Consider the following 23,972-nt stretch of genomic DNA (forward strand, 5'->3'; position numbering starts at 1 on the left):
GATATAGCGCTTCGTTTTTATATCTATAAAGAAGTTTATTAAATATAAAATAAAAAGAGTTTGAATCGGATACTCATGTTGGCGCTAATTTCATTCAGTAACATGATTCGTTGATATAAATGCGCATATTTTTCGATTATGTGATTAAGTCGTGCGCAATTGACGCAGTTGTTTGTAGGAATCTGTGAATAGCACGTGTGTTGTGTGTCGTGAACTATTTTAAATATAAATCAATTTAACATGCCACAAGGCAAATTAAAAGTTAAAACTAAACTCCCGCCAGCAGTTAAGACTAAAACAAACAAACAAAAAAAGGGACCTGCAATACAACGTCGTGGAAGTAAGTTTTTAATTTGTATTTTTACGTTGTATTCGAACAATTGTTATTCATTTTGCTATATTTGACTATTTAGTAATGTCAGTTTAAAAAAATAAAACATAGTACATAGTTTAGAATCTTTTTTTTTCTTTCAAGATGCACCTATTCAACCTAAAAACGCAAAAGTTAAAGAAGCACAAAAATTAAAAAAGATAATTTCGAAGACTGTGAATAATGCTATAGAAGATGAACTTAGAGAAAAGGCTTTGGAAGGAAAAAAATCTCTCCGAGCAAAGGATAAAAAAATGAAACCAAAGACCTAATCGTTACTTATATAGTATGTACATTTAATGTAATTTATTATCTAAACCTTAATTGCAAATTTATTTGATGCAAATAATGAATTGATTTAATATTTTATTATCATGCTTTAAGTTGAGGTTCGATAAAAAAATTTGTGTATGTACAAAAATAGATTAATATAATTTAAAACTCTTATTATAATAATAGATTGATAAAAATAACAATGTAATATTAATAAATACCTATATTTTGAACAGTAATTTAAAAATATAATTTTCATTTTTATTAATTATATATATATTAATTATATAAATATAATTAATATCTTTAACAGAAGCGTTAAACCACCAATGAATTTTGTAATTCAAAACTTGTAAGTTTTGTCAAAAGTAGATTTGAATAATAGATCCTTATATGAGCCACTCATTTGCCAAATCGATTAACACAATAAACTGTAGAGAAAATTGATAAAGTAATATACATTGTTTTCATATCATTTATTATTGAACGATTATAAAAATTATTTTCAATTAATGGTGTTAAATTTAATTATTAAGGAAATTAATTTTAAATATAAAAAGTTAAGTATTAATGAAAGAGAAATGCTTTTATAATAAAATTTGAAAAAATTCATAAACTGGAATTAATCGATTTGGCCTATGAACGGCTGATCTAAGCAAACTGTCATAGAAGGAAATTATGTTTTTGAATAATATTTAAAAATACATATAAAATAATTAAGTTTTTTGTTGAGAAAAAAATAATGAATTTCTTTCTGGTCTTCTTACATATAGTATTATATATTTCATTTTACTTTTTTTAATTCAAATATTATTGAGAAACAACCTGTAACAAATAAATATAATATAGATTATATAAATAATTCATTATACTTTTTTCATATACATATATATATATTATATAAAATATGATTTACCACCAAGAGATGACCACTTTGTCGGTTTTTACTTATCGCTGACTCATTTCCCATCTTGAATTCAATAACGCCTTCCTTACCATTTATTAACTTATGAAAAGTTCTAAAAATAATTTTAAAAATATTGCTTTTTTGTTTTGTAATACGCATACATAGAAAAATATGCATATATTTATTTTATTATACTTACGTATCTGTATTAATTATTTTCAAAATCTTCTGCTTGTTTGTAATATAAATTAATTTCGTAACTGCCTCTATTATAAATGGTACTTCTAATATTAGGTCACCCTATAATAAATGTGTCAAAATTTATTAATAATGTTCACATTTCGTAATAAATATACTTCTACTTCTTAAAATATTATAATTAGCATTTAAAATTAAATTGTTTTTATGTAATAATATAACATACCTTGTCTTTCTTAAGATCTGGGGATATTCGCAAAATCAAGAGATTATCCGATTCCCTGGTAACAACGACTTCATCTATATGATCATAAGATAACCGATGCTTTAATTTTAATGTTTTTTTCATTTCTAATATATATACTGCTTGTTTAGTTAACAGTAGAATTCTATCTCGAGTTTTGTAACCATGTCGATCGTATTTGGTTACTGGGGCTGCATACTTAAATAAAAATATATTTATTATTAATTGAATGTTATTTAATAAAAAAAAGTATTAATATTTATATTACTTCATACCTCAATTCTTTCATTAATTGATATGATCGAATTAGCAAGGCTCTTTATTAATGTTTTCTGCTCATCATTAAGCCGGTTATATCTAAATCTTGGACCAAAACTTTTTTCATATGACTTTTTTTTATCCTTGAATAGAGTTTCAGCCAGAATCTTTAATTCAAATTGTGTTTTTTCTTTGGGTGTTAAGGCTAATCTATAGTTTCGTGCTTTCCACCTTTTATGTATTAATCTTAGATGTTCTGAAGCCTAATTTATAATTAATAAATTATATAGTGCTAATATTATTACTTGTTTGTGTTTTCATAAAAAATACTTACTTGTTTGCAAGAATAAGGACATGGTGGCCATTGATTGTTTAGAAGACCGCCAGGAAGATTTTTGGAAAGCCTAATAAGCCACTGTGATTTTGCCAATTCTATAAAAATCATATTTTCTGGAGTTGGTGGACCAGTTCTTGTAAGATATCCTTTAACAAATCTATATTCAAATGATATAATTTAATATTTATAATAGATATATATATTCTTAATATAACTCAGTTTTTATCATTTTTTGTTAATTACCTGCATATAGTCTTTATAGCTTGACGTCTTTTTTTTGCTTCACGTTTTGCAAGCCATCTACGAATATATTTCTGTAATACTATTGCAGCTTCTCTTGTTTTTAAATATTGTCGTCTTGTAAGTATACACTTCCATTTTCTTTGAATGATTGTAGCAATATCATGCTTTTTTATTTGAAATGCATCTTCTGTTTCAAATAATGTCTTGGGGAATCTTATAAACAACTTTGTACTAAAATGTGAAAAATAATGAAATTTGCACATAAAAATATAATACGTTAAATCAAAGTGATATATATGATTTTTCTTACTTGCCCATTCTATATTCATCAGCTTCATATCCAAGATAACAGATGAGCGTTTGTACTCCATCTTTGGCTGAACCTTGGTAATGCGGCCAAGTCTCTGGGCAAAGAGACTTATAACGATTCAAAAATTGTGCATATAATTTTCTATAAGCAAAACCAGCACGTCTTACTCGTAAATTTTCCATTAAACCGAGATATTTAACTTGATGTAATACAATCTTATCATCGAAACGACCTATCAAAAGAAACAAATATAATTATAAAGGACATATCTATATTTATACATATACGTACACACATTCCTGTTATTATTATTATTATACATACTAGACATTTTGAAATCATTAGGTTTGATGCATCTGATATAAGACGGCTCTTTCCCTATTAATATTTCCATAAGATTATTTAAACTATTCTTAAATTGAGTTATAGCAGTTTCTGGGCGCTTCCTACTAGTTAAATCTTTCAGATTAAATGTAGTCTAAAAAATAGATAATTATTTTATACTGTATTGAAATAGATATTTTCGTTTTCTGGAATATATTACAATATATTTGGAATATATACAAACCTTTGTAATTATATTTTTTGTACGAGACATTACTTCCCGTAAATTTCGAAATAATAAATCATTATTTTTTTCAAGAAATCCACGTACATTATATGTAACTTCTCCAGCATAATGTATTAAACGAAATTCCTATAAAAATAATAAAAGATTTTGAATAATTATATTACCTAAAAAAAAATAAACAATTATTCAATTAAAATCTTCATACATCTCGACCCATTATCTTCTGTGTCTTAATGTCTGCTTTTATGTGACTAATGTAATGTGGATGGTTATGTAAATTTTTGTTCAATTTCTCAAGAAAACTTATATCTGTTGGATCGCCAGGACGTAAACATTCTTCATCCATGAAAGCTATTATTCCTGAAATCATGTCAATAATGGAATAAATAATTCTAAATAAATATGTAGATATTATATCAAATATTAAACAGATAATACCTTTATGTGTTTCTTCTATTAAATCACATATGACTTTGTTATTAAAATATTGAATATTTTCCCAAGCAATACCTTCTCTCGAATATTCTTCTTGCTCTGATTTTAAAGTTAGTTGGATAAATAATTGTTGTAGTTTTTCATTGCAAAAATTGATGCAAAATTGCTCAAAACTACAGTAAAAAAAAAAAACAATTTTTAAATATAGAATATTATATAATTTTGCTTATTAAGTGCAGAGTTATATAAGATATGGAAATTAATGAATCAGTTTTTATCGGTTGTCTGTATACCTGTTTTTTTGAAAAATTTCAAATCCATAAATATCAAGTATTCCCATGACCACATACTTTTTGTGACGCATAGGTCGTTGTAAAGATTTATTTAATCTATTGACAAGCCATGTAAATAATCTATCATATATAGCTTTTGCTAATGCATCACGAGCATATATTGCTAATTCTCTATTTAATGGAGAGGTCACAACATCACCTTGTGCATCTATAGTACGATGAGTTAAAGCTTTGGTCAATTCTCGTGTACTGCAACCTAACAACTATTTGGCAAAAATGTGTGATATATTTAATACTCATAGTAACTATAATATATTCATTTTCATATACTTACAGTACAAATTGCATTGACAGGGCTAAAGGGTACTATTTTAGCGATTTCATTTTCTTCTGTAAAACCAATGTTTCCTAGATGCAAGACAGATGCAACTATGGAAAATAAGCAATTTTGTTCTTCATCCGTCATTTCAATAGTCTGTAAAGCATTTACTACTTCATGGTATTGGTTGGTATCATTAATAGTATCTACCGAACCCTCTACCTATGTTTTGGTAATAAAATGGAATATACGTGTGTGTGAAAATAACACTAATAAATTATTTTAAATATAAGTACGCATAATAAAATTGACATACCCCATTACTTAAATAAACGTAAGTATCCAAATCACGTTTGAGATAAAATTTGCTAAGAGTTTCTTCGTCAGCTCCAGCCAAAAGTTGATAAAATATATGAAAATTACGTTCACCTGGAAATTGATGTACCACACGTGATTTCTCCAATAGATAATTTAAAATATTTCCACCAATTGGATCTCCCTAAAATTCGTTAACATTTTTCGATAATCTCTCCATAACTCTTTTCAATATTTTTGTTTAAATTATCTTTAAAAACATTTTTTTCGACATACATGACTGTTAAACTGCATATCCATATATTTGCCAAAACGTGACGAATTATCATTACGATTGGTTTTTGCATTACCAAATGCTTCAAGTACTGGGTTACTACCGATTAATTTCCTATTTACTTCTTCAACTTCCTTTTTATGTCTAGTCGAAACTGCTATAAATTCTAATATTTTTTTCGATGCTTCTGTTTTCCCAGAGCCAGATTCACCTATATTATAAATTATGAATTTAATATTTAAAATTTAGTGCATAATAATATTCATATTATTTCACAAATTATTTAAAATTGCAAAAATAAAATAATTTATACACGATACCGGAAATAAGGATACATTGGTCATGATTTTCTTGAACGATAGATTGATAAGCAGTATCAGCTAACGCAAAACTGAAATTAAATAATATTGAAGATTATACTGATAAATAATTTTGTACGTTATATTTAATTAAAATTATTCTTACATATGAGGTGGGGCTTCAAAAAAATGCCTTTTATGATAGAATTGTATAGTGTCGATATCATAAATAGGAAGATTTTTATAAGGATTGATAGAAATCAATACTTGTCCAATGTACGTCTGAAAATGCATTACGAAAAAATAAATAAATTAATTTTAAAACAAAATTTCTTAATTTTTCATTTTTTTCAAATTTAATTTAAATAAAAAAATGTTTGTTTTTTAAATTTAAAACCGATCTATGGCAAAATGAAAAGAGAAGAAATGAATTAACGAGAAACTTACATAAATAAGATCTTCCTTAAATCTTTTGCGAAGATTATCAATAAATGCAGATTCACTTTGAAAGTCCTCGAGAAGAATAAAATCTTGAAGACCAACACGATCACGTTCATGTAATCCTCGTTCCATATTTTTGGATAATAACCAATGTGTTGTAGACATGGCTGGTTTTTTATAATTAACTGATGTACCCATTGTGCCCTTTTTCCTAATAAAACATATTATTTGTCTATGAAAACAAAAAAATTTCAACAGTTTAATTAATTCAAAAAAAGTTCGAACACTTGAATGTAATATAATAAATACTATGATAAAATTGAAAACAATATGAATTAGAGTTTATGGAAATAATATTATATTTAAATATATATATATATATATATTAAAAAAATAATTTATATACGACAATAGTTATTTAATTTTTTTTACAAAGAATATATATTAAATTGATCTATTGAAGCGTATGAGCTTCTGTTCGACCTCGTGAAATTACCAGCGATAATGTTACCGATTAGATACCGTTACAACTAAAAGAATACTCCGATACTGTTAATAGCATTTTTGTAAAAATCGATTAGATAATATCATTATATCAACAATATTTCGTATCAATATATCGAAAAGTTGTCACGTTTGAAAACACAAATTTCATTATTTCTATATATTTCTTTACTCATATACTTAATAATAAATAAATACAAAATATTGTAAAAAGAAATATATTAAAATAAAAACAAAATTATGCTAAATTTTGGGAAAGAAATTTCTTTCATTCGCTCGTCACTCATTATCGCAATAAAGTTTCGATTAATTACAGTATACACAATCTAATGTAAGTATAATTTCTTGAATGCCACATATACAGTACAAATATAAATTATTAGTGCTTTGCATAGTTGGCAATTGTCATACGTACTGTGTATGTACGTTATTGCACTAACGTGAGTTAACATTGGCTTCGGATAGATAAGATAGAAGAATACGTGAAGGTGCGGCCGCTCACCTCTTAAGAATGAATTTCGATCGATATTTGTCAACTTTATTTAATAATCGGTTTCATATTACTTTGATATTGACCTGAGTTTAATCAAAACGTTTTCGAACATTACTTGTTTAATAACAATATTTATAAAGAAAATCATGGAGACGTTACATACGAAATTTTTAACACAAAAATTTACAAGAAACACTTTGCAGTAGTTACCTTTCTTTAATTTACCGGTTTAAATTTGTTTATCAGTCTATTGTTGAATTCTAACGAACCTTCTCAATACGACAATCCTCACTGATCGAAATATTCATAACCGTTTTCTTAAGATTAACTTATTGACTACAACAATGATACGATGTACATTTTTATTTCCTTGTCAGACTTATCTCTCCCCTCTCTCTCGTCGCTCTTCAATTTTTTAACCCTGGTAACAAGAGTCGTTGAATTATTTTTCTTTTTTTTTTTTTTTCTTTTCTTTTCTTTTCTTTTCTTCTTTTTTTACATTATCCGCACATACCGTCGTAAACAACAGTGTTAATTTCTTCATGATTCATTTATTGTTAAATCGATTCTTCGACGCGCTAGTTTTGCGTAACTCGTACAAATAAAAATATAATTTGAATTTCGAGACAATTTGAATTGTGTTTGGGTATCGATCCATCTCAATAAGATCGAAATTACGATTATCGAAAGTAATGATTATTTTTTCGAGCTTTCTCGTTTGAATAAACCATCTATTCAAATTTAGATTTTGTCGTCATACGCGTGATGAGATACTTTTATTCTTTATGAAATATTTAACAAATTAGTTGTAACTTCCTATATTATCGTCAAAATAATATTACATATTTTTTTTTCATGCAAGTTCATGTTAGATTACAAAATTATCGGGAATCGTAAATTACTTTGCGGTACAGTTAATTGGCGAGACGTAACACTCGTACCTTCAAATTTCTTTTTCTTTTATAAAAAAAAGACTATGATAAATGTTTTTAAAATTGTAGATAATAATGCGTTACGATAAGGTTAGAGGTTTTTTATTTAATTGTTTCGTGATTTTTCTTCTCCCGATATTATTGACCACAAGCAACGAGGGTATATATATATATCGAAAGATTTACGAACTATGAATTAACAGTGCCAATTAATGCAAATTATCTAAAGATAGTCTCATTTTTTATTTTTTTAGCATATGATACCGAAGATGTAGATTTATCCAAATGTAAACTTACACAGCTTGGAACGGAATATCGAGGTTCGAAAATGGTAACCAGTAATAATGTTCGTTGCCAATATTGGCAAACAGATCAGCCACTTCATAAGGTTATTTTATATCTGAATTTATTAATAACTCTTAATTATCGACTTATGAATATGAAATGTTATCAGGTATATATTATTCATGATCGTTACGTTGCTATAATCGATCTTTGATCAATACTATAGTAATTAATAACATGAATGAATACTATGTAAACAATGTTTAATAATATCTCAAATATTTAATTTATTATACTATCTTATTCAACAGTCAATATAATAAATATGATGAAAATATTCAAATAATTAATGAAGAAATACCTTGGTCAAAACTCATCTTATATATTCAATCAATATTAATTATTATTTTTACGCCGATTTAATATTTATGATTAGGTTGATCCTAATATAACGGATGCAGACTTCCCCGAGAAATCTATGAAAGCTGCGAAAAATTATTGTCGTAACCCTACTAATGATCCACGAGGTCCTTGGTGCTATACATTAGATCCTACTCTTATAGACGATGAATGCGATGTACCTCTTTGCAATTTTGGTAGTAAGTAGAAAAGCAAAGTTAATAATCACAATTTTAATACATTTTTTAATACAATACGATTGTTGAATGTTTATAAGTGTTTTGGTATGATTTAGTAATTTTTTTAACAACAATTATAAATATTAATACACGTATTTTCATTTAGTGTGTTAGTACAAAATAATACAGAAATAATAGCGGGAAACCAAAAATTTTGAATGTACTTAACTGATATATCATTTTAAAATATATATAACTATAATGGTTTACTTTTGATAATTATAGAAGATAATCTACATAATAAAATAACTTATGTAACAAAAGTAATTAGTACAAAAAATGTCTGTTCTTTGTTTATCTTTATGTGGTTATGACATATATGTATATAATATTATGTGGTTGTTGTATTTATTTCATTATGGTCTAATTGTAAGATTGCAGAATTTCTGGTATAGGAGCTGAGTATGCTGGAGATCGTAAAGTTAGTTTTTCAGGTAAAAAATGTAAATCATGGGCAGAACGATACAAAGTTTCCAATGAAAAGGTATAATTATAATAAATTCATATCATACATATTATAATATAAGATTAATAATATATTTTTTAGAGTCCAGCATTTGCCAGTAAAAATTTTCCAGATGCATCATTGAAAAAGGCTAATCGTTTTTGTAGAAATCCTGATGATAATATTGGTGGTCCATGGTGTTACATACGTGATGAAACTTATGAAACAATTGAAAAAGAATATTGTGATATTCCATTTTGCGATGACAGGGGTATAATCACTTATAATTGAAAATTACAGACAGTTAATATAGACATCATTATACAATACTATTTAATAAAATTGAATTATATTTTAGATTGTTTAGTACATCTCAGAAATGCATCAAGATATTCAATTGTGACAACTCTAAACTTTACTTTCACAAGCGTTACATTTTGGATTAAATTATGGAATCCAAATGATGAATATAATGTATGCAATAGCATATATATATATAAAGTAATAGGTGCATTTTATTGTTGGAACTTATTTATATAATTATTGTTTAGGGAGAATTTAAAATTTTATTAAGTGTTCTTCCAATTCCTACATTCGCAAGTAAAATTGCTGAAGATTGGCATGCAGGTGTTGAGTTAATGTTCTCAAATTTTGGTTCTGGTCAAACATATCCTGATGCTCATGTTTGTATAATCTCTTTATTGTATTATAATATATATTAAATATATAAGTTAGAGTATTTTGTATAGATAGATGATTTTGAAGATACACCAAGTATCTTACTCGGTACAAAATGGACTGGTATATGGATTACATGGGCAGGAGGTTTTATATCAATAGGAATAGATGGATCATCTAAGCCCCTCTATATGGGGGAATATAAAAAGAAAAATACTATCTCAGACCTTTTCTCTGATTACTTGTTATATTATGGAATCATGGGTACAAATGTACTTTGGAGTTCAGAATTTTGTCAGATTGGTACGTTGATTACAATGTGAAAATCAAAATTGAAATATTCAAAAGTTACTATTTTCATTATATATTTGTAGATTGTGAAATTCATATAACTATTGGAACGGAATTCTCAAAAGTTTGGCCAATGCAAAAAACTAATAATACTTATGATATTCAGTTTAATGTGCGAGCAAATCGCAATATTGCTATACAAATCTATCAAAATCCTGTTAATATTTATCCATGTTTTACTGTGAGTAATTACTCTTATATATAAAATATTGTTAAGTAAACATCATATATTAACAATCAGGGGATATACATGTTTTAGATAATTATAGATAATGTTACGTCATTAATATATCAGAAAAGTAAATTGTCAATGAAACAATATTTGAAACAAGTTTCAAGTAAAGGATTGTTAAATATTTGGATATGGAAACAATTTTCTATTAGGTAGTAACACTTTTAATAATGAAAGTAAAATTAATCACATATTAATAAGTTCTTTCATTAATATAGTATTTTAGGTTCACATTTACGGTTATTTTATCAACAAACATATGGCGATGAAGAATTATTATACGTGAATCATGATCTTTTTAATACGTTAAGATGGTTCAGTATAGGAACTGAGTATAATTTAGCTTATTGGACACTTTTTTGCATACCAGATGGTTTTGTATATTATTAAATTTAAATTTTAAATTTATTTGAAATTCTTATTATATTTAAGAATCGTATACATTTTCGCAGAGACACATGTAGTAGAAGATCCATGGCCACCCAACTGTATATCTGATCTTATGGATTATGATTATAAAGGTGATCAGTGGTTTAGTGCTAGTGATGTACCTTGTATACCATGGATTTCAAAAGAAGTAAGAAATATATATATACATATGTTATTTATATAATATCTACTCCATTATTTATGACAATATAAAGTCCATAACTTAGATTATATTATGGTAGATACCAAAAGAAGAAAAAATTGACAGTAAATTTATTGATGGCTATGTTTTAAAAGCATTGAATAAATGCAGAAATCCTAGCCGCAGTCCAGAAGGTCCTTATTGTTATATAATGACTGATCCATATTCTTCAAGCATTTCAAAGCAGTATTGTTCAATACGAAAATGTTTATCTTCGGGTAATTATATTTTGGACTTGCTAACAGTAATATAATATAGTTTATTTTTCCTTATTGGCATTTATAATCTCTTTATTTAATAGAATGTAAGATGGCTGGTACTGCAAATGATTATATAGGATCTTTAGCAACAACACGTTCGAATAGAACTTGTGCTAAATGGATAGCTGATTACGAGCTTGTAGAAACGAAAGTATACGTACAAGATACACCTGAGACTACTACACAAGAACTTTTTCAATATCCAAGACGTTATATGACACAACAAGAATTACTTTTAAAAATGGATCCGCGAAGAAAACCTCAACTTATCAAAGTTTTAAGGCAAAAAGATTCAATTAATCGAACATTGTTCAACGAAACTTTGTATCCAGAACATAGTGCAAAAAAGGCTAGTAATTATTGTAGAAATCCATCTCGTAGTATCGCTGGTACATGGTGTTATACGACGGATCCTCTGGTACCACAAGATCTTTGTGATGTTAGAGATTGCAAAATGCTAGGTAGAGTAGTAAAAATAAAAAATAATTTAGGAAAAGAATATTATTCTATATTTTGAAAGTGTATTTGTTCTATCTTTATTATCATTTCTTTAGAGGAATGTATATTTCTTGTACATGGACATGGTATCGGTAGACGTCTATATATTTTTCCTGAATATCGTTCTGAGGGTCTACATTTTTCTCTGAAAGCTTGGGAACCTGATCAATTGGATTCTATTACAATTGTTTTTACTGCAGATGATGGTCTTAAATCACGATATATTCTTAAAATTGGAGCTTTGAATAACGAGAAGATACTTTTATATTATCAGTCTGAAAACGAAGGTAATTTCTTAATTTTTGATTGAAATTATATTCAGAGTTCTTAACAATTTAAAAATTGATCTAAACGTGTAAATATCATTTCTATTATTTACATTACACGAAATTTATTTAGCTATTAACTTAGTTAAGAAGAAAACATTACCGCATCTATTATATTTTGGAAAATGGAGCAATTTTGTTATTCGTATACCACGAGGAAGTGTTTTACTTTATTATGAAGGATCATCAAATCCTTTATTTGAATGGACACATCCAGAACCATCCAAAGTATTTTTGCCTGTTTATTATTATTATAATAGTGAACAAAAACATGCTGTAGGCGTTGCTTTTGATTGCAATTCTAGTTGGTATATTTCTTAATATTTGTATTACATTAATTAATTTATTATTACTGTACTGATTGTTATTGTTTTGAAGGATGTCAAATAGAAAAAACAGAAACGAATGAATTTACAAGAATATTACCATTTTCAATATGGGATAAAAAAAAAGTGACAAATATCAATACATTAACGCTTATGATACGTGCTAAAGGCATTGTTACAATTCCATTATTTTTGTTTCCTGCAACACCAAAGTAAGGATAAAAATAAAATTTATTTATTATTTTTGGAACAATGACTAATGATTATGTTTTATAACTATATGTTATTATATAGTTATCACTCCTTATCTCTTTTTGAATCTGGGCCATGGATATTCTTTCAAGAGAATAATTATCCCATTGTCAAAATATTTCATAAACAATTAATTTCAAATCCATTATTTACAACAAATTCTTGGACAAATATAACTATAAGGTAAATTATACAAATAAATTAAATTCTCTAACATCTTAATTTCATTTTATTTATAATTATAGATGGTTTTATAATATTATTGAATTATTATGTAATGATACATTGGTATTTCACTATGAACATAGCATCCCTCTGCTTTTTTATTTTTTTTCACTCACTGTTAACAACGATGGATGGGCTATTTGGTCAGCAAATTGCATTCCAACTGGTATACATTATTTTATATTCTATAAATATGTAATATGAAATAAGAAAGGTAAAGTGAATCGTTTGTTTTAAACTAAATATAGATATAGATGGATCTGCTATTGATGGTAGCTGGTCTGAATGGGGTCCATGGTCATGTAGTGCTAGTTGTGATGGTGGTGTTGGAACAAGAACACGTTTATGCAATTCTCCGGAGCCTAATATTAGAGGGGAACCATGTATTGGTCCTAGTAGTATGACAGGGCGATGTAATTTGATTAAATGTGGAGACTTAACAGAGGGTATTTTAAAAATATTTATATAAACTATAATATATAATGTTTATATTTTAATATATTAAATATACCATGTATAAATATTTGTTTATATAGATAGTATTATGTTAATACAAAGACGAATTAGAAGAAACCATACTTCTTTAGTTGTTAAAGAATATGGAACTATTGTAATTCAATCTGATTATGATATTATTCAATTACTATCAAATATATCTATAGATCCTGAGATACAATGGTCGCATAATGGAATATTTATTAAAGAAAATGATAGAATTAAGATAAAAAAATTTAATGTTGGTATGTTTATTTTTTGTGGAATATACAGTAGGTATTGATAAATTAAAATAATATGAATATATTATTTCAGTAATAAATAGAGCTCTACTGATTGATTCTGGTGTTTATACAATTACTTTACATAGAATTGATCAGTCATATCTCGTATTGAAAATTGTTGCTTTAGCTGTTATACCAAGTACAGAAAGTATTACTATACGTGAAACTTTGCCTTTATCTGTAATTTGTAATTGCCTTATTTTGGGTTATGTGTATTCTGATCTCAAAATATCTTGGAAAATAAATGAAAATATTTGGAAAGATTATGGCATTACATTACCTATCACTGTAAATATCGATTATATTAAGGCAATAAATAAATCACACCAAGGAATGTGGAAATGCATTGTAGAGCAAAGTGATTTAAATTTTAAATGGATAACTAATATAATTGTTGTTAAAGGTAAAAATGTAATATCTGAACTTGCTTGTCTAAAATAATGAAATAAGTTGAGGCACTGTAATTACATTTAAGATGAAATGTTAAAGTTATTGGTTCACCAAATTGGCGCACTTACTTAATGGAAGATAAGTTGACCAGTCCAATATTTGGTTGGATGCCAAGTGAAAATGTTGTTGCTATTTCAGCATTAATAATCTTTTTAATATTAATTGGTTGTATAATTATAGGTTCAATCTTTTTAATAAGGCAAGTGTAATTTTTTTAATATAATCGTCACAATAATAACATTTCATACGCAATAATAATTTAATGTTAATATTATACACACAGGCTTCAGGAAAGTCGAAAGATCAAAGTTCAAGCCAGAAAAACGAACAATAGAAATCGTTATAAACAGCTCCCAACTAAGAACAATCAAGAATAATACACTTTCTCATTTATTTAGAATTTTAATCATTTATCATCATTCTATTAACATATTCATAAATAAGAAAATTTAATCTTGGAGCGAATGAAATGTTAAGGAAACAACAAAATTTGTATCTGGTAAAAATGAAGTTCTAAAGTATCGATTAGTCCAATTCCAGGACATTGTGTAGTTATTCATTGAATGAATAATGAATGACGTTGTCAAGGTATTCGATACACCTAAGAATACAAGTGAGAATTTCACAGCACACGCTCTTCGATAATTTCGCCGTCATTTCCACTACCGATCTACCTGTATCCCCTTTATTTCTTTCTATTTCTTTTTTCTCTCATACTCCTTGTTGCCCCACTCTTTCTTTTTTCTTTCCCTCTCTCTCTCTCTCTCTTACGGCACATTCTCTCTTCGCGCACGTGTCTATCTTCCTTGCATGTATACGAAAACGTGTTCGTCGGCCTCTGGTACATATCCTGATTACTAATTTACGAAGCCGTGGACTACTTCCACGCTTGGTATGACACCGAATTCCATATTCCAGTCTAATGGAGAGTTGAGACGACCAAACCTGATGATCCTTAGAATCCGCGATTCGTGCAAGAAGCTGTACTATCATATCATTGATAGAACACTACTAATTGCACTTGTTTCCTACTCTATACATTAAGGATTTTATTATACACGATTTAGATCTACTTTCTAATCTCTTTTCCGACATCTTTTTAATGACCAGGTTTTCTAAGGTCGATTAATTTATTACTTGTATAGCTTATTAATTAAGAAGATTAATTCGTGTGTAAATAAAATTTAATATACGAAAACACTTCAATTATTTGAATAATTTTAACGAGTAAAATTAATTTTGGCTATTTTATTTTTAAAATATTATTTCAATTATTTAAAAAGTATCATATTTTTTTGTTAATTGTAAATATAATAAATGATGATGAGATCAATCGGATCTAGATTATTAAATTTATCTAGAAAATCTAATGTTCGAGTATTGAAAACAACGGATACGAGTTGTATGATCTATCGAGGAAGCTGCTTGATATTTACAGTTAGCTGCTAACTCGAACTCTCACGGATTGCTTTCATTAGTAATTCTCCAGAACGTTCAAATTTTGTTTTATTTAAATTCTAGGATTTATTGAAATACGAAGAAGAAATACTTGTATCTATTCTCATTTCGTTTCTTATTTATTTATCTCAATGAAAAATAATACATATATAATATGTATATATATATGTATAATTGATGAAAAATTGTATACATAGCCTTTGCAATATATATCTTTATTTCATATAAATAATTTTATATCATTTTCAGTCAACACAAATTACAAACGTAACAATTTAAGAAAACGAGATGAAGAATCTAACAATAAGGTATACATGGAGAAAGAAGAAAAAATAACAGGATAACGGTACGAGATAATAGTCAATTAATTAATTTTATTATATCGTCGTAGAATTTGTTTTCCCTTTGAATAAATCTCGCTTTCGAAATACAATACATTCTCTCAAGGAAGAGAGAAAACATAATGGAGTGCGTGAAAAAGACGATGGAATATAATACTAAGCACCCGAAGGAGGCACCACCAAGAAGGAGGACGAAGAAGGAGAACGAAAGAGGTGGAGGCACAAGTTAGTATAAAAGGGTCGAACCACAGTATCTCGTCTGTTTCAATACTCTCTACGAGTCGTGCGGTAGATCACACGTGTCATTGATCGGGACGATCATCCGCACACGCGACGTTCACGGCTTCCACATAGAGGAAGTTGAAAAGGTGGACTAGAAGGGAGAGTGAAAGAGAAATTAAATAAGAAAAGAGAGGTGAGTCCAACGGAATAAAGCAGTTCTGTATAATTATCCTGGAAATTACTTCGATCGGGCGATGATAAGAAACAACATCAAAGATATACGAAAGGCAAAGTTTTTTGGGGGTGGTTTGAATCAAGTGATATTGTGTGCACCGTCAAATAAAGTGAAACAACGTATATACTTGATCTTTGTGAATAATATTATTAAATTTTATAATAGAGTATATATTATTAATCGTATAATTCAATTTTGTTGGATGTAATATTACAACAACGACGATGCCATTATTCGGTTATCCATTTTAATTTCGTGTGTAATTATCGTGCGAAGATACATTCTTTGTCAATGAGAGTCAGATGTTTATTAATGTATAGTAATCTATGATTTTTTTTCAGAATAATGAAACTAGTGGCAGTGCTTGCATTGCTATGCTGTCTTGCCATAGGAGCATTGGCATCACCAGTGCCGAAAATCAGCGATAGCAAAGCATCGATTTCGAATACTCTTGTCTCAGGAAGACAAGCACAAGTACCACCGGTAGCTACAGATGATGATGATGACGACGACGACGACGATGACGACGTCGATTTAGATATTACAGGAGATGACGATGACGACGATGACGACGAAGATGATGACGACGACGATGATGACGATTACTTGGAGCGTTTCATCGAAGACATTTTAGGAGGTAAAATAAAACGAACCATCTATTAAATTTTTCAAGATGAAAAAATAAGAATAGCACTTAATAATATTTCTGATATTTACTAAATAATCTGATTTGATCTAAAATCCTGTACTGGAATGATGGTAAAAATCGTAAAAGAAACTTCACCGTTACACAAACATCAGAAACTCACGCGGAATAGCATGCTCGATGGAGTCTGTCGAGTGTTCACGGCTCACATCAATAGTAACGGTACGAGGCGCATCGAACTTGCCTGAATTAACATACATCGACGGCGATCTCAACTCAGAAAGAATTTCTATGCGCTACTTTTTTTCTCATCGACCTACATTCGAGAAGTTGTTATTAGGAAGCGCAAGCACGTTCGAATTTCGATCGTACGACAGTTGCACCAGTTTTTTTGCAGTTCGTGTAATTGAATAATGTTATATATAGATGTTTTCTAGATAAAATAATCATTTTTTTTGAGACAAAAATACGCGTGATTATCGCATGTAGGTCGACTATTTATATTTTTCTTATCTGATGTAATTTATGAGGTTAAGAAAACTTGTTTAATCGTAGGCGAGGAAGATGATGATGATGATGATGAGGAAGTAAGTCAACCGGCTTCACAAGTAACACCTGTAGCAGCCTCACCGATACAGTCAGCACCAGCACAATCACTACCAGCGGCAGTTCAAGCTGATTTGAATGCTGCTGCAGCATCCGCAGATAATACAGCTGAGGAAGCAGCCATTGGGAGTGAACCCACATCAGCCGACGGAGACGCTTACGATGAAGTTGATGAAACTGCGGACATTGTGCCAGAAGGTCAAGCTGTTAGCCAAGAATCTGGACTTGAAGGTGCAGACTCTATTGTGAATCCTGTCGTCCAGCCAGCTAATTCTCAAGCTGCAACGGCACAGGGTGACGACGACGACGATGACGACGACGACGATGATGACGACGACGTCGACCTCGATATAACGGAAGACGACGACGACGAAGACGACGAAGACGATGAAGATGACGACGACGATGACGACGACGACGACGAGGATGCCATTGCGGACATCACCAGCGCCAGACATGCACGTGAGTTCAAGGGCAAGACCAAGAAACACATTAGCAGACACAAGAGTGCACGCTTATCGCGCAAACGACCTGTAGCATCTTCTTTTTCGGCTCGCTCGTCTTCCTCATCGTCTAATGCTTCCTCTTCCTCATCCTCTATTATTCCTTCAACAACTTCATCCTCTACCATCTCTCACCCATCAAGACGTTACGAATCATCCAACTTGTCTTCTCCATCTTCTTCTTCGACCATTTCGAGGAGCGTTTAAAATGACGCGAGGAAAATGAGCGATTTTGTAATGGCAAATGGGAAACATGACTCACACAAATGTGTCTCGGTATATCCGGTTTTCTCGATAAATCGAAATTAACGAAACAAAGTCATTTAGTTCTCATTCGAAGAGAAATATCGTTGAAATGCTCCGAACTTTTCACGAACCGGTTCATATCACGATTATAAATTATCTGTTATTCTTGCTTCGATAAAATACGTTAGAAACACTTTTAGGAGTAGTATTTATTTTTATTTATCGTTCATAAAATATTTTTCTCGAAATCATTCGCTTGTTAAGCGTCATGATACTCGCTTGTTCTCTGTTATTTTATGCCTTTTCTTTCCTTTTTTTGAAGTGAAAACTTCTTTAGAATATCGTTGTTTATTTATGGCTTTTTAAAAATTCCAACGTAGTGGGTACTGGGAGAAAGAATTTAAATGATTAATATGTAAATAAATACCAATATTTTTTAAGGTCGTAAAAGCGCTTTCTGCGTAGTTTCTTGCAGTAATATGAGACCAACAAAAAGGTGGAGGCGCCCTTGAATTTCACGCTTGTCATTTTAATGCACATTTCTCAGGACCTAAATCAGGTTTTTTACGACCATACGAATTACTTAAATTCATTACTCATGGTAAATGTGTGTTTATTAGTCATTAGTCATTATCGAATCGTGAAATATATTACGCTAAAGATAAACAAAAAAATTCATTCAGAACTGAAATGAATAGGGTTGAAATACTTTGCATTGGTGACGTCACGTCACGTACTTGTTTGATATTTTTCATAGATCAATTGACTTATAAATATATTTACAAATGAGATTGTGAAGAAGAGGGACAGCGATTCAATGATGCCATTAATCTGGATTGGAGAGAAAACAATATCGCCATATATCATGAAAAAGAATGTAACAACAAGAGAATTGTTGTTTTTTACTATTGTTTAAGTATTTATCAATGATTAAAAATAGATTCATAAAAAAAAAAGTGAAATCAATGATGGTATCTTCTATTCAATAATGCAAGCATATATATGATTATAATAATTCATAATCAAACTAAGTTTCTGTAGTAAGAAATATTGTTCAATTCTAAATAGCAAAATACACGATAATTTATTATTTTTACAAAATTGTGTGTCCCACCTTTTATTTCTTCACTGCCATCCGCATTTAAAACAATTTAATAATAAGGAATAATCCTTTCTTTATGAAATCAAGAAATATGTTCATTTTCGAACATCTTTCTGAGCGTATTAAAGCAATGCCATTATATTACGTGACGTGTCGAACCATCGCTTTCATTTAATTTATATAAATCCTTATAATTCTAATTTAAATTGCCGAAAATCTATGCTTGCCCTTTTGCATGTATACAAAAATTCAGTATTCTTTTAAAAATTATATTGCTTATGTAGTAGTATTGTAGTGGGTGACTGGATTGTTGCTTGAAATTATTGCTTTATAATAATTTTTGTCTTTCTTTTTTAAACATGAATAGAAAATTACACATTAGATATTATTAATTACTCCTATTAATGACGCATCTTCGAATGTAAATTTTACAATTAATTTAACAGCTAAATTCTCTCTCGATTCATAACAAGTAGCAAGCTTAATGAACTGGAACTAGCAAATTCGTCTAAAACGCAAGCAAATGTAGTCAATAGGAAAATGTTAACGTACTAAAAGTATCAAAGATTCACGACCAGTTATCGGGTTCACCAATTAACTTTCTACGTGATTCCGAAACTGAGTATAACAAAGGTGTGACCATATTGAAATTTTTTTCCAACTTTCACGAAGCAGCCCGATGACCCAAAAGAGAATCGGGTCAGTGACCCGGAGTATAACACTCTCTACCAAGACACACGATTGTCTGATTACGACCCTGACCCACACCTCGTCGCGGCTTCCTCGTCGCCATATTTGTGCTACTTATTCGTTTCTTTCTCGAATGGAGAAAAAGATTATTTATATCGTATGCGTGTACGTTTATCGTGAGAGAAATGGTTACATCAATATTATTTGGTTTAATCGGATATATCTCGAAAGTTAATATCACTAGCAATGTAACTTATCATAATTATCGTTAACGAGTAATACAAAAGGAGAATAAGACGCTAAAGATTAACGCGGATGATCGTTAATAATCAAATGGACGTTTTGATGGATCTTTACAAATTACGTACCTACATCTCACATCGTTGAGGTGTTGCATGATCTCGAGGAATTGAGGGGTAAAAAGAAGGTCACTGATGAATAACTACGTCAATGTTAGAATGTAATACGTAAGAACGTTTGAATTTAAGACGGCCTTGAATAAATGGGGCCTCGTCGAATTTTTCTTTAATCTTGATCTCTTCGTTACGACGAGGTCGAAGAAAGTGACTTTATGTAGGTGCAACGACCGGGGAGAGTTTTTAAGCGGGCACAAGAAAGACGGACGAGTACACACTGTCGCGAGTAGATAGGTCGATAGGTGAGATGAAAGAAGGGAGACCAGTTTGGTCTCCCCGAAGGACTCCGATTTACCGTTATACCCATCGACGATTCAACGATGCTCACTTCGAAGTAGGCTTCGATCGTCACCGTCACTTCCTTCCAAGGTAGCTAGAAGAGAATGTGCTGACGGTTTCCCTTCATTAAAAAGCAAGCCTGGTAGAAGCGCGTTCTCGCAATGCATTCGGCGGATATGCCTCTTTTCTGGTCAATGACCTCTAGAAATACTCCGGAAAGATGACCTCATAAAAGTACAGTCAAGGCCACCCTCTCAATACTTCTAACAACGTCCGCATTCCACTAAATTCTTCCACTATTCTCCATCGACCTTAACTCTTATGATTTCATTATATTTCAGTGTAAACATTTTGTATATGATTGAATATACTTTTGTTGAATACGTAACAGGATTAGACGAAATTATGACCGAAGTATTATAATGTGAAATTGTGTGATAAAACATTCAGATTGTTTCTTTTTATTTCAAATAAGTAAAGAAAATATTTTTCACACAAAATTTTAGATGATTTGGAGTCGGAACCCAGCAGCTATGTACCAGCCATCTATGTCGCGAAATACAATCACTTTGTGGACAACATCCTCGAAAGAATTAATAAAATTTTACGCACTAATTATGATCCGGTAAYGGTCAAATTAACTAACACGAACTTGAACTCGAAGTCGAATAAAAAGAAAAACAAATCCAAAACTAAGAAGAATAAAAATGGTTCGAAGAAGAGTGCTTCTGGATCAATCATGCATATCTCCGAAAATATAAACAACGAAGAGTCGAATGACGTACAGGTATCGTCTTTGTCTTTAATAAAAACTTTCAGTTCTATTTTTATTTTTTATTTCTTTGAGAATAACTATGTTTATATAAAATTGATTAAATTTATCTTCTACTCAGAAAATGACAGATTCTCACAAAAACTCACCTATAGCTACAACTTTAACGGATATAGAACAACCAACAACTATGTCAACTCTTGAATCATATAACACTGCCATTGTACAAAGTCGGATGAGAAATGGCAAAAGAAAATCATCTAATTCGCAAAATAAAAAATCTAATCGTAATAAAACGAAAAATCGAAACAAAACAAAAAATTCAACAAACAGTAGTAACAAAAGTAAGGTAAGTATTTTTAAAAATTTGTTCAACCTACTTGTTCGTCAATAAGGATCATAATAATATCAAAATTGCGTCATAATTTAGGCTAAAGCAAGAGCGATTTTATACGGGCTCGCTTCGCTTCAAAGATCAGGAGATGTTTCTGTAAATATGATGAGTGATCATACAACAATCAAAACAAAATTCACTTTGGGACCTTTAATACTCAAAGTCGAAAAAGAGTTTGGTAGAGCTGCAAAGAAAGAACTTAGAAGTGCAACTGCTACCACAGCAGGAATGTCTGGCAAATTAAGTCTTCGTGTGATGCACGGAGGTGCTGCCACGTTGCATTCTATTCGTGTTTTACAACCCAAACAGGTTAATATTTAAATTCATTTAATAATGATACATATAAAAACAAAACTTAGTGTAATTAATGCCAATAATTTTATTCTTAATTAGGTTCGCGTTGAAAGTGCGGACGATCATGATAGAACAAGAGAATTCGTTTGGAAAAGATCGTCACATATTGCTCATTTAGTATCTCAAAAACTTTTAACAGCTACAAGGTCGATGTTACGACCTCCACCTGTCCCAGCACTTGCTGCTTAAATTGTTTTCGTACCTGATCCAAATGAAATCATTATATATATAAGTGCCATAACAATGGATTCAATTCGTCATTTTGCGTTACTCCATTTTGTGGTACACGCTCTTTGTTTTTGAATCACGACTTAACCGATTCAAATCAATGAAGAATTATTTGCTTATTCTTTCTATACTCTTACTTAACAGAAAAAAAACAAAGTATATTTTCAAAGAAGTTATTATTTTTTTGAAAAAATGACAAAAAGAAAGTATAAGTAATATGATTTCATTTTGGATCAACATTTATTTTCTAACGTCTATATATGTGTGTACTTATTTATTTATTTATATTATTTATTTTAAATAGTGCCAATATTTAAGATTGCAATTATTTTAAATATTACAAAAACTATTCCGGAAAAAATATGTTTACGCAAAGAAATAAAAAATAGTAGACGAAAATAAAACTTAATTAATAAATTAAATTGTGCATTAAATCAAATAAAATATTAAGTGTGAACTTGTTAATTTCTCTTCTATTTACGTATATTAGTTCTATGATTTCTGGCAGTTTTCAGGGTATGAACATGTTTCGCATTTCTTACGTATTTCGACATTTTTAAAACATAACAAATCGATCGGTGATGGTTTATGTTCTTTGTCTCCCATCCAATATTTTTTAATTGATGCAGGATCCTCACCTAAATCATATTGTAAATCCATTGCCTAAAGAAAAAATATAAATAAGTTAAAAACTTCATTTTTCATTAATTTATCTTTAACATAAAAATGTTTATATTTACATCAAATAATTGAAGCCAAGCTATATGAGAACAATGAACAACAAATGAGTAAACAGTTTTTTCAAGGTATACGTCGTAAATTATTTCCATCGTTGAAGAAATGATTTCCTTTAAAATAGAATTCACAATGAAAGAATGATTTTCTTCTTCAAATATTTCCCGCCATTTAAATTCGGGTATTTGGAGAGAAACAATTGTTCGAAGCTCGTTATAAAAAATTTCATTAGATTTATTTAGTCCTCTCAAATTTTTATTTAATTTCTCTTTCATCATTATTTGTTTATTTATCTTAAATTAATAAATTTTCTGTTAATCAACATAAAATTATAAACTTCCATGGTCATGAAA

At 29.4% G+C, this 23,972-nt stretch overlaps 6 protein-coding genes across 6 annotated transcripts; 4 read left to right on the top strand and 2 right to left on the bottom strand.

Annotated features, from left to right (window-relative positions):
• The first annotated feature begins 102 nt into the window (after positions 1-102).
• On the top strand, positions 103-892 carry LOC106793110. The gene is made up of 2 exons (XM_014759756.1): positions 103-340; positions 476-892. The coding sequence occupies exons 1-2, from the start codon at positions 241-243 to the stop codon at positions 640-642; spliced, it is 267 nt and encodes an 88-aa protein (XP_014615242.1). The 5' UTR covers positions 103-240; the 3' UTR covers positions 643-892.
• Positions 893-1,183: 291 nt separating this feature from the next.
• Positions 1,184-14,600, bottom strand: LOC106793111 (myosin-IB). The gene is made up of 20 exons (XM_014759757.1): positions 14,461-14,600; positions 6,094-6,298; positions 5,813-5,928; positions 5,668-5,738; positions 5,350-5,558; positions 5,075-5,257; positions 4,774-4,980; positions 4,440-4,702; positions 4,150-4,319; positions 3,917-4,071; positions 3,709-3,837; positions 3,465-3,618; positions 3,141-3,372; positions 2,831-3,061; positions 2,585-2,744; positions 2,268-2,513; positions 1,975-2,190; positions 1,750-1,850; positions 1,560-1,662; positions 1,184-1,468 (listed from the first exon to the last, which is right to left on the bottom strand). Exons 2-20 carry the CDS (start codon positions 6,283-6,285, stop codon positions 1,454-1,456), a joined length of 3,153 nt encoding a protein of 1,050 aa, XP_014615243.1. The 5' UTR covers positions 6,286-6,298; positions 14,461-14,600; the 3' UTR covers positions 1,184-1,453.
• On the top strand, positions 8,052-8,911 carry LOC106793113 (prothrombin-like). Its single transcript, XM_014759760.1, has 2 exons — positions 8,052-8,404; positions 8,738-8,911. Exons 1-2 carry the CDS (start codon positions 8,345-8,347, stop codon positions 8,906-8,908), a joined length of 231 nt encoding a protein of 76 aa, XP_014615246.1. The 5' UTR covers positions 8,052-8,344; the 3' UTR covers positions 8,909-8,911.
• Positions 9,219-14,769, top strand: LOC106793067. The gene is made up of 21 exons (XM_014759676.1): positions 9,219-9,246; positions 9,335-9,423; positions 9,487-9,655; positions 9,743-9,858; positions 9,936-10,067; positions 10,134-10,365; positions 10,437-10,594; positions 10,673-10,751; positions 10,872-11,018; positions 11,098-11,222; positions 11,317-11,494; positions 11,578-11,997; positions 12,091-12,321; positions 12,434-12,664; positions 12,739-12,898; positions 12,981-13,121; positions 13,184-13,329; positions 13,412-13,609; positions 13,974-14,300; positions 14,432-14,591; positions 14,676-14,769. The coding sequence occupies exons 1-21, from the start codon at positions 9,219-9,221 to the stop codon at positions 14,767-14,769; spliced, it is 3,561 nt and encodes a 1,186-aa protein (XP_014615162.1).
• Positions 14,770-16,248: 1,479 nt separating this feature from the next.
• Positions 16,249-23,197, top strand: LOC106793112 (protein PFC0760c-like). The gene is made up of 7 exons (XM_014759758.1): positions 16,249-16,606; positions 16,990-17,285; positions 17,850-18,362; positions 21,643-21,923; positions 22,030-22,257; positions 22,339-22,611; positions 22,696-23,197. The coding sequence occupies exons 2-7, from the start codon at positions 16,994-16,996 to the stop codon at positions 22,843-22,845; spliced, it is 1,737 nt and encodes a 578-aa protein (XP_014615244.1). The 5' UTR covers positions 16,249-16,606; positions 16,990-16,993; the 3' UTR covers positions 22,846-23,197.
• A 145-nt stretch (positions 23,198-23,342) lies between these two features.
• On the bottom strand, positions 23,343-23,770 carry LOC106793078. Its single transcript, XM_014759690.1, has 2 exons — positions 23,625-23,770; positions 23,343-23,547 (listed from the first exon to the last, which is right to left on the bottom strand). Exons 1-2 carry the CDS (start codon positions 23,712-23,714, stop codon positions 23,377-23,379), a joined length of 261 nt encoding a protein of 86 aa, XP_014615176.1. The 5' UTR covers positions 23,715-23,770; the 3' UTR covers positions 23,343-23,376.
• Between the last annotated feature and the right edge of the window lie 202 nt (positions 23,771-23,972).

Source organism: Polistes canadensis, unplaced genomic scaffold (assembly GCF_001313835.1).
Source record: "Polistes canadensis isolate GaletaPanama2010 unplaced genomic scaffold, ASM131383v1 scaffold_11, whole genome shotgun sequence".
NCBI classification, from domain to species: Eukaryota; Metazoa; Arthropoda; class Insecta; order Hymenoptera; family Vespidae; genus Polistes; species Polistes canadensis.

Coding starts and splice junctions, on each gene's coding strand:
- LOC106793110 (XM_014759756.1), top strand. CDS start 241: ATGCCACAAGGCAAATTAAAAGTTAAAACTAAACTCCCGCCAGCAGTT. Junction 341..475: donor TGCAATACAACGTCGTGGAA/GTAAGTTTTTAA, acceptor TTTTCTTTCAAG/ATGCACCTATTCAACCTAAA.
- LOC106793111 (XM_014759757.1), bottom strand. CDS start 6,285: ATGGGTACATCAGTTAATTATAAAAAACCAGCCATGTCTACAACACAT. Junction 5,739..5,812: donor TTTGAAGCCCCACCTCATAT/GTAAGAATAATT, acceptor ATTTAATTTCAG/TTTTGCGTTAGCTGATACTG. Junction 5,258..5,349: donor ATATGCAGTTTAACAGTCAT/GTATGTCGAAAA, acceptor AACGAATTTTAG/GGAGATCCAATTGGTGGAAA.
- LOC106793113 (XM_014759760.1), top strand. CDS start 8,345: ATGGTAACCAGTAATAATGTTCGTTGCCAATATTGGCAAACAGATCAG. Junction 8,405..8,737: donor CAGATCAGCCACTTCATAAG/GTTATTTTATAT, acceptor ATTTATGATTAG/GTTGATCCTAATATAACGGA.
- LOC106793067 (XM_014759676.1), top strand. CDS start 9,219: ATGTCTGTTCTTTGTTTATCTTTATGTG. Junction 9,247..9,334: donor TCTTTGTTTATCTTTATGTG/GTTATGACATAT, acceptor TTTCTGGTATAG/GAGCTGAGTATGCTGGAGAT. Junction 10,366..10,436: donor TTCAGAATTTTGTCAGATTG/GTACGTTGATTA, acceptor ATATATTTGTAG/ATTGTGAAATTCATATAACT.
- LOC106793078 (XM_014759690.1), bottom strand. CDS start 23,714: ATGGAAATAATTTACGACGTATACCTTGAAAAAACTGTTTACTCATTT. Junction 23,548..23,624: donor CTTGGCTTCAATTATTTGAT/GTAAATATAAAC, acceptor TTTTTTCTTTAG/GCAATGGATTTACAATATGA.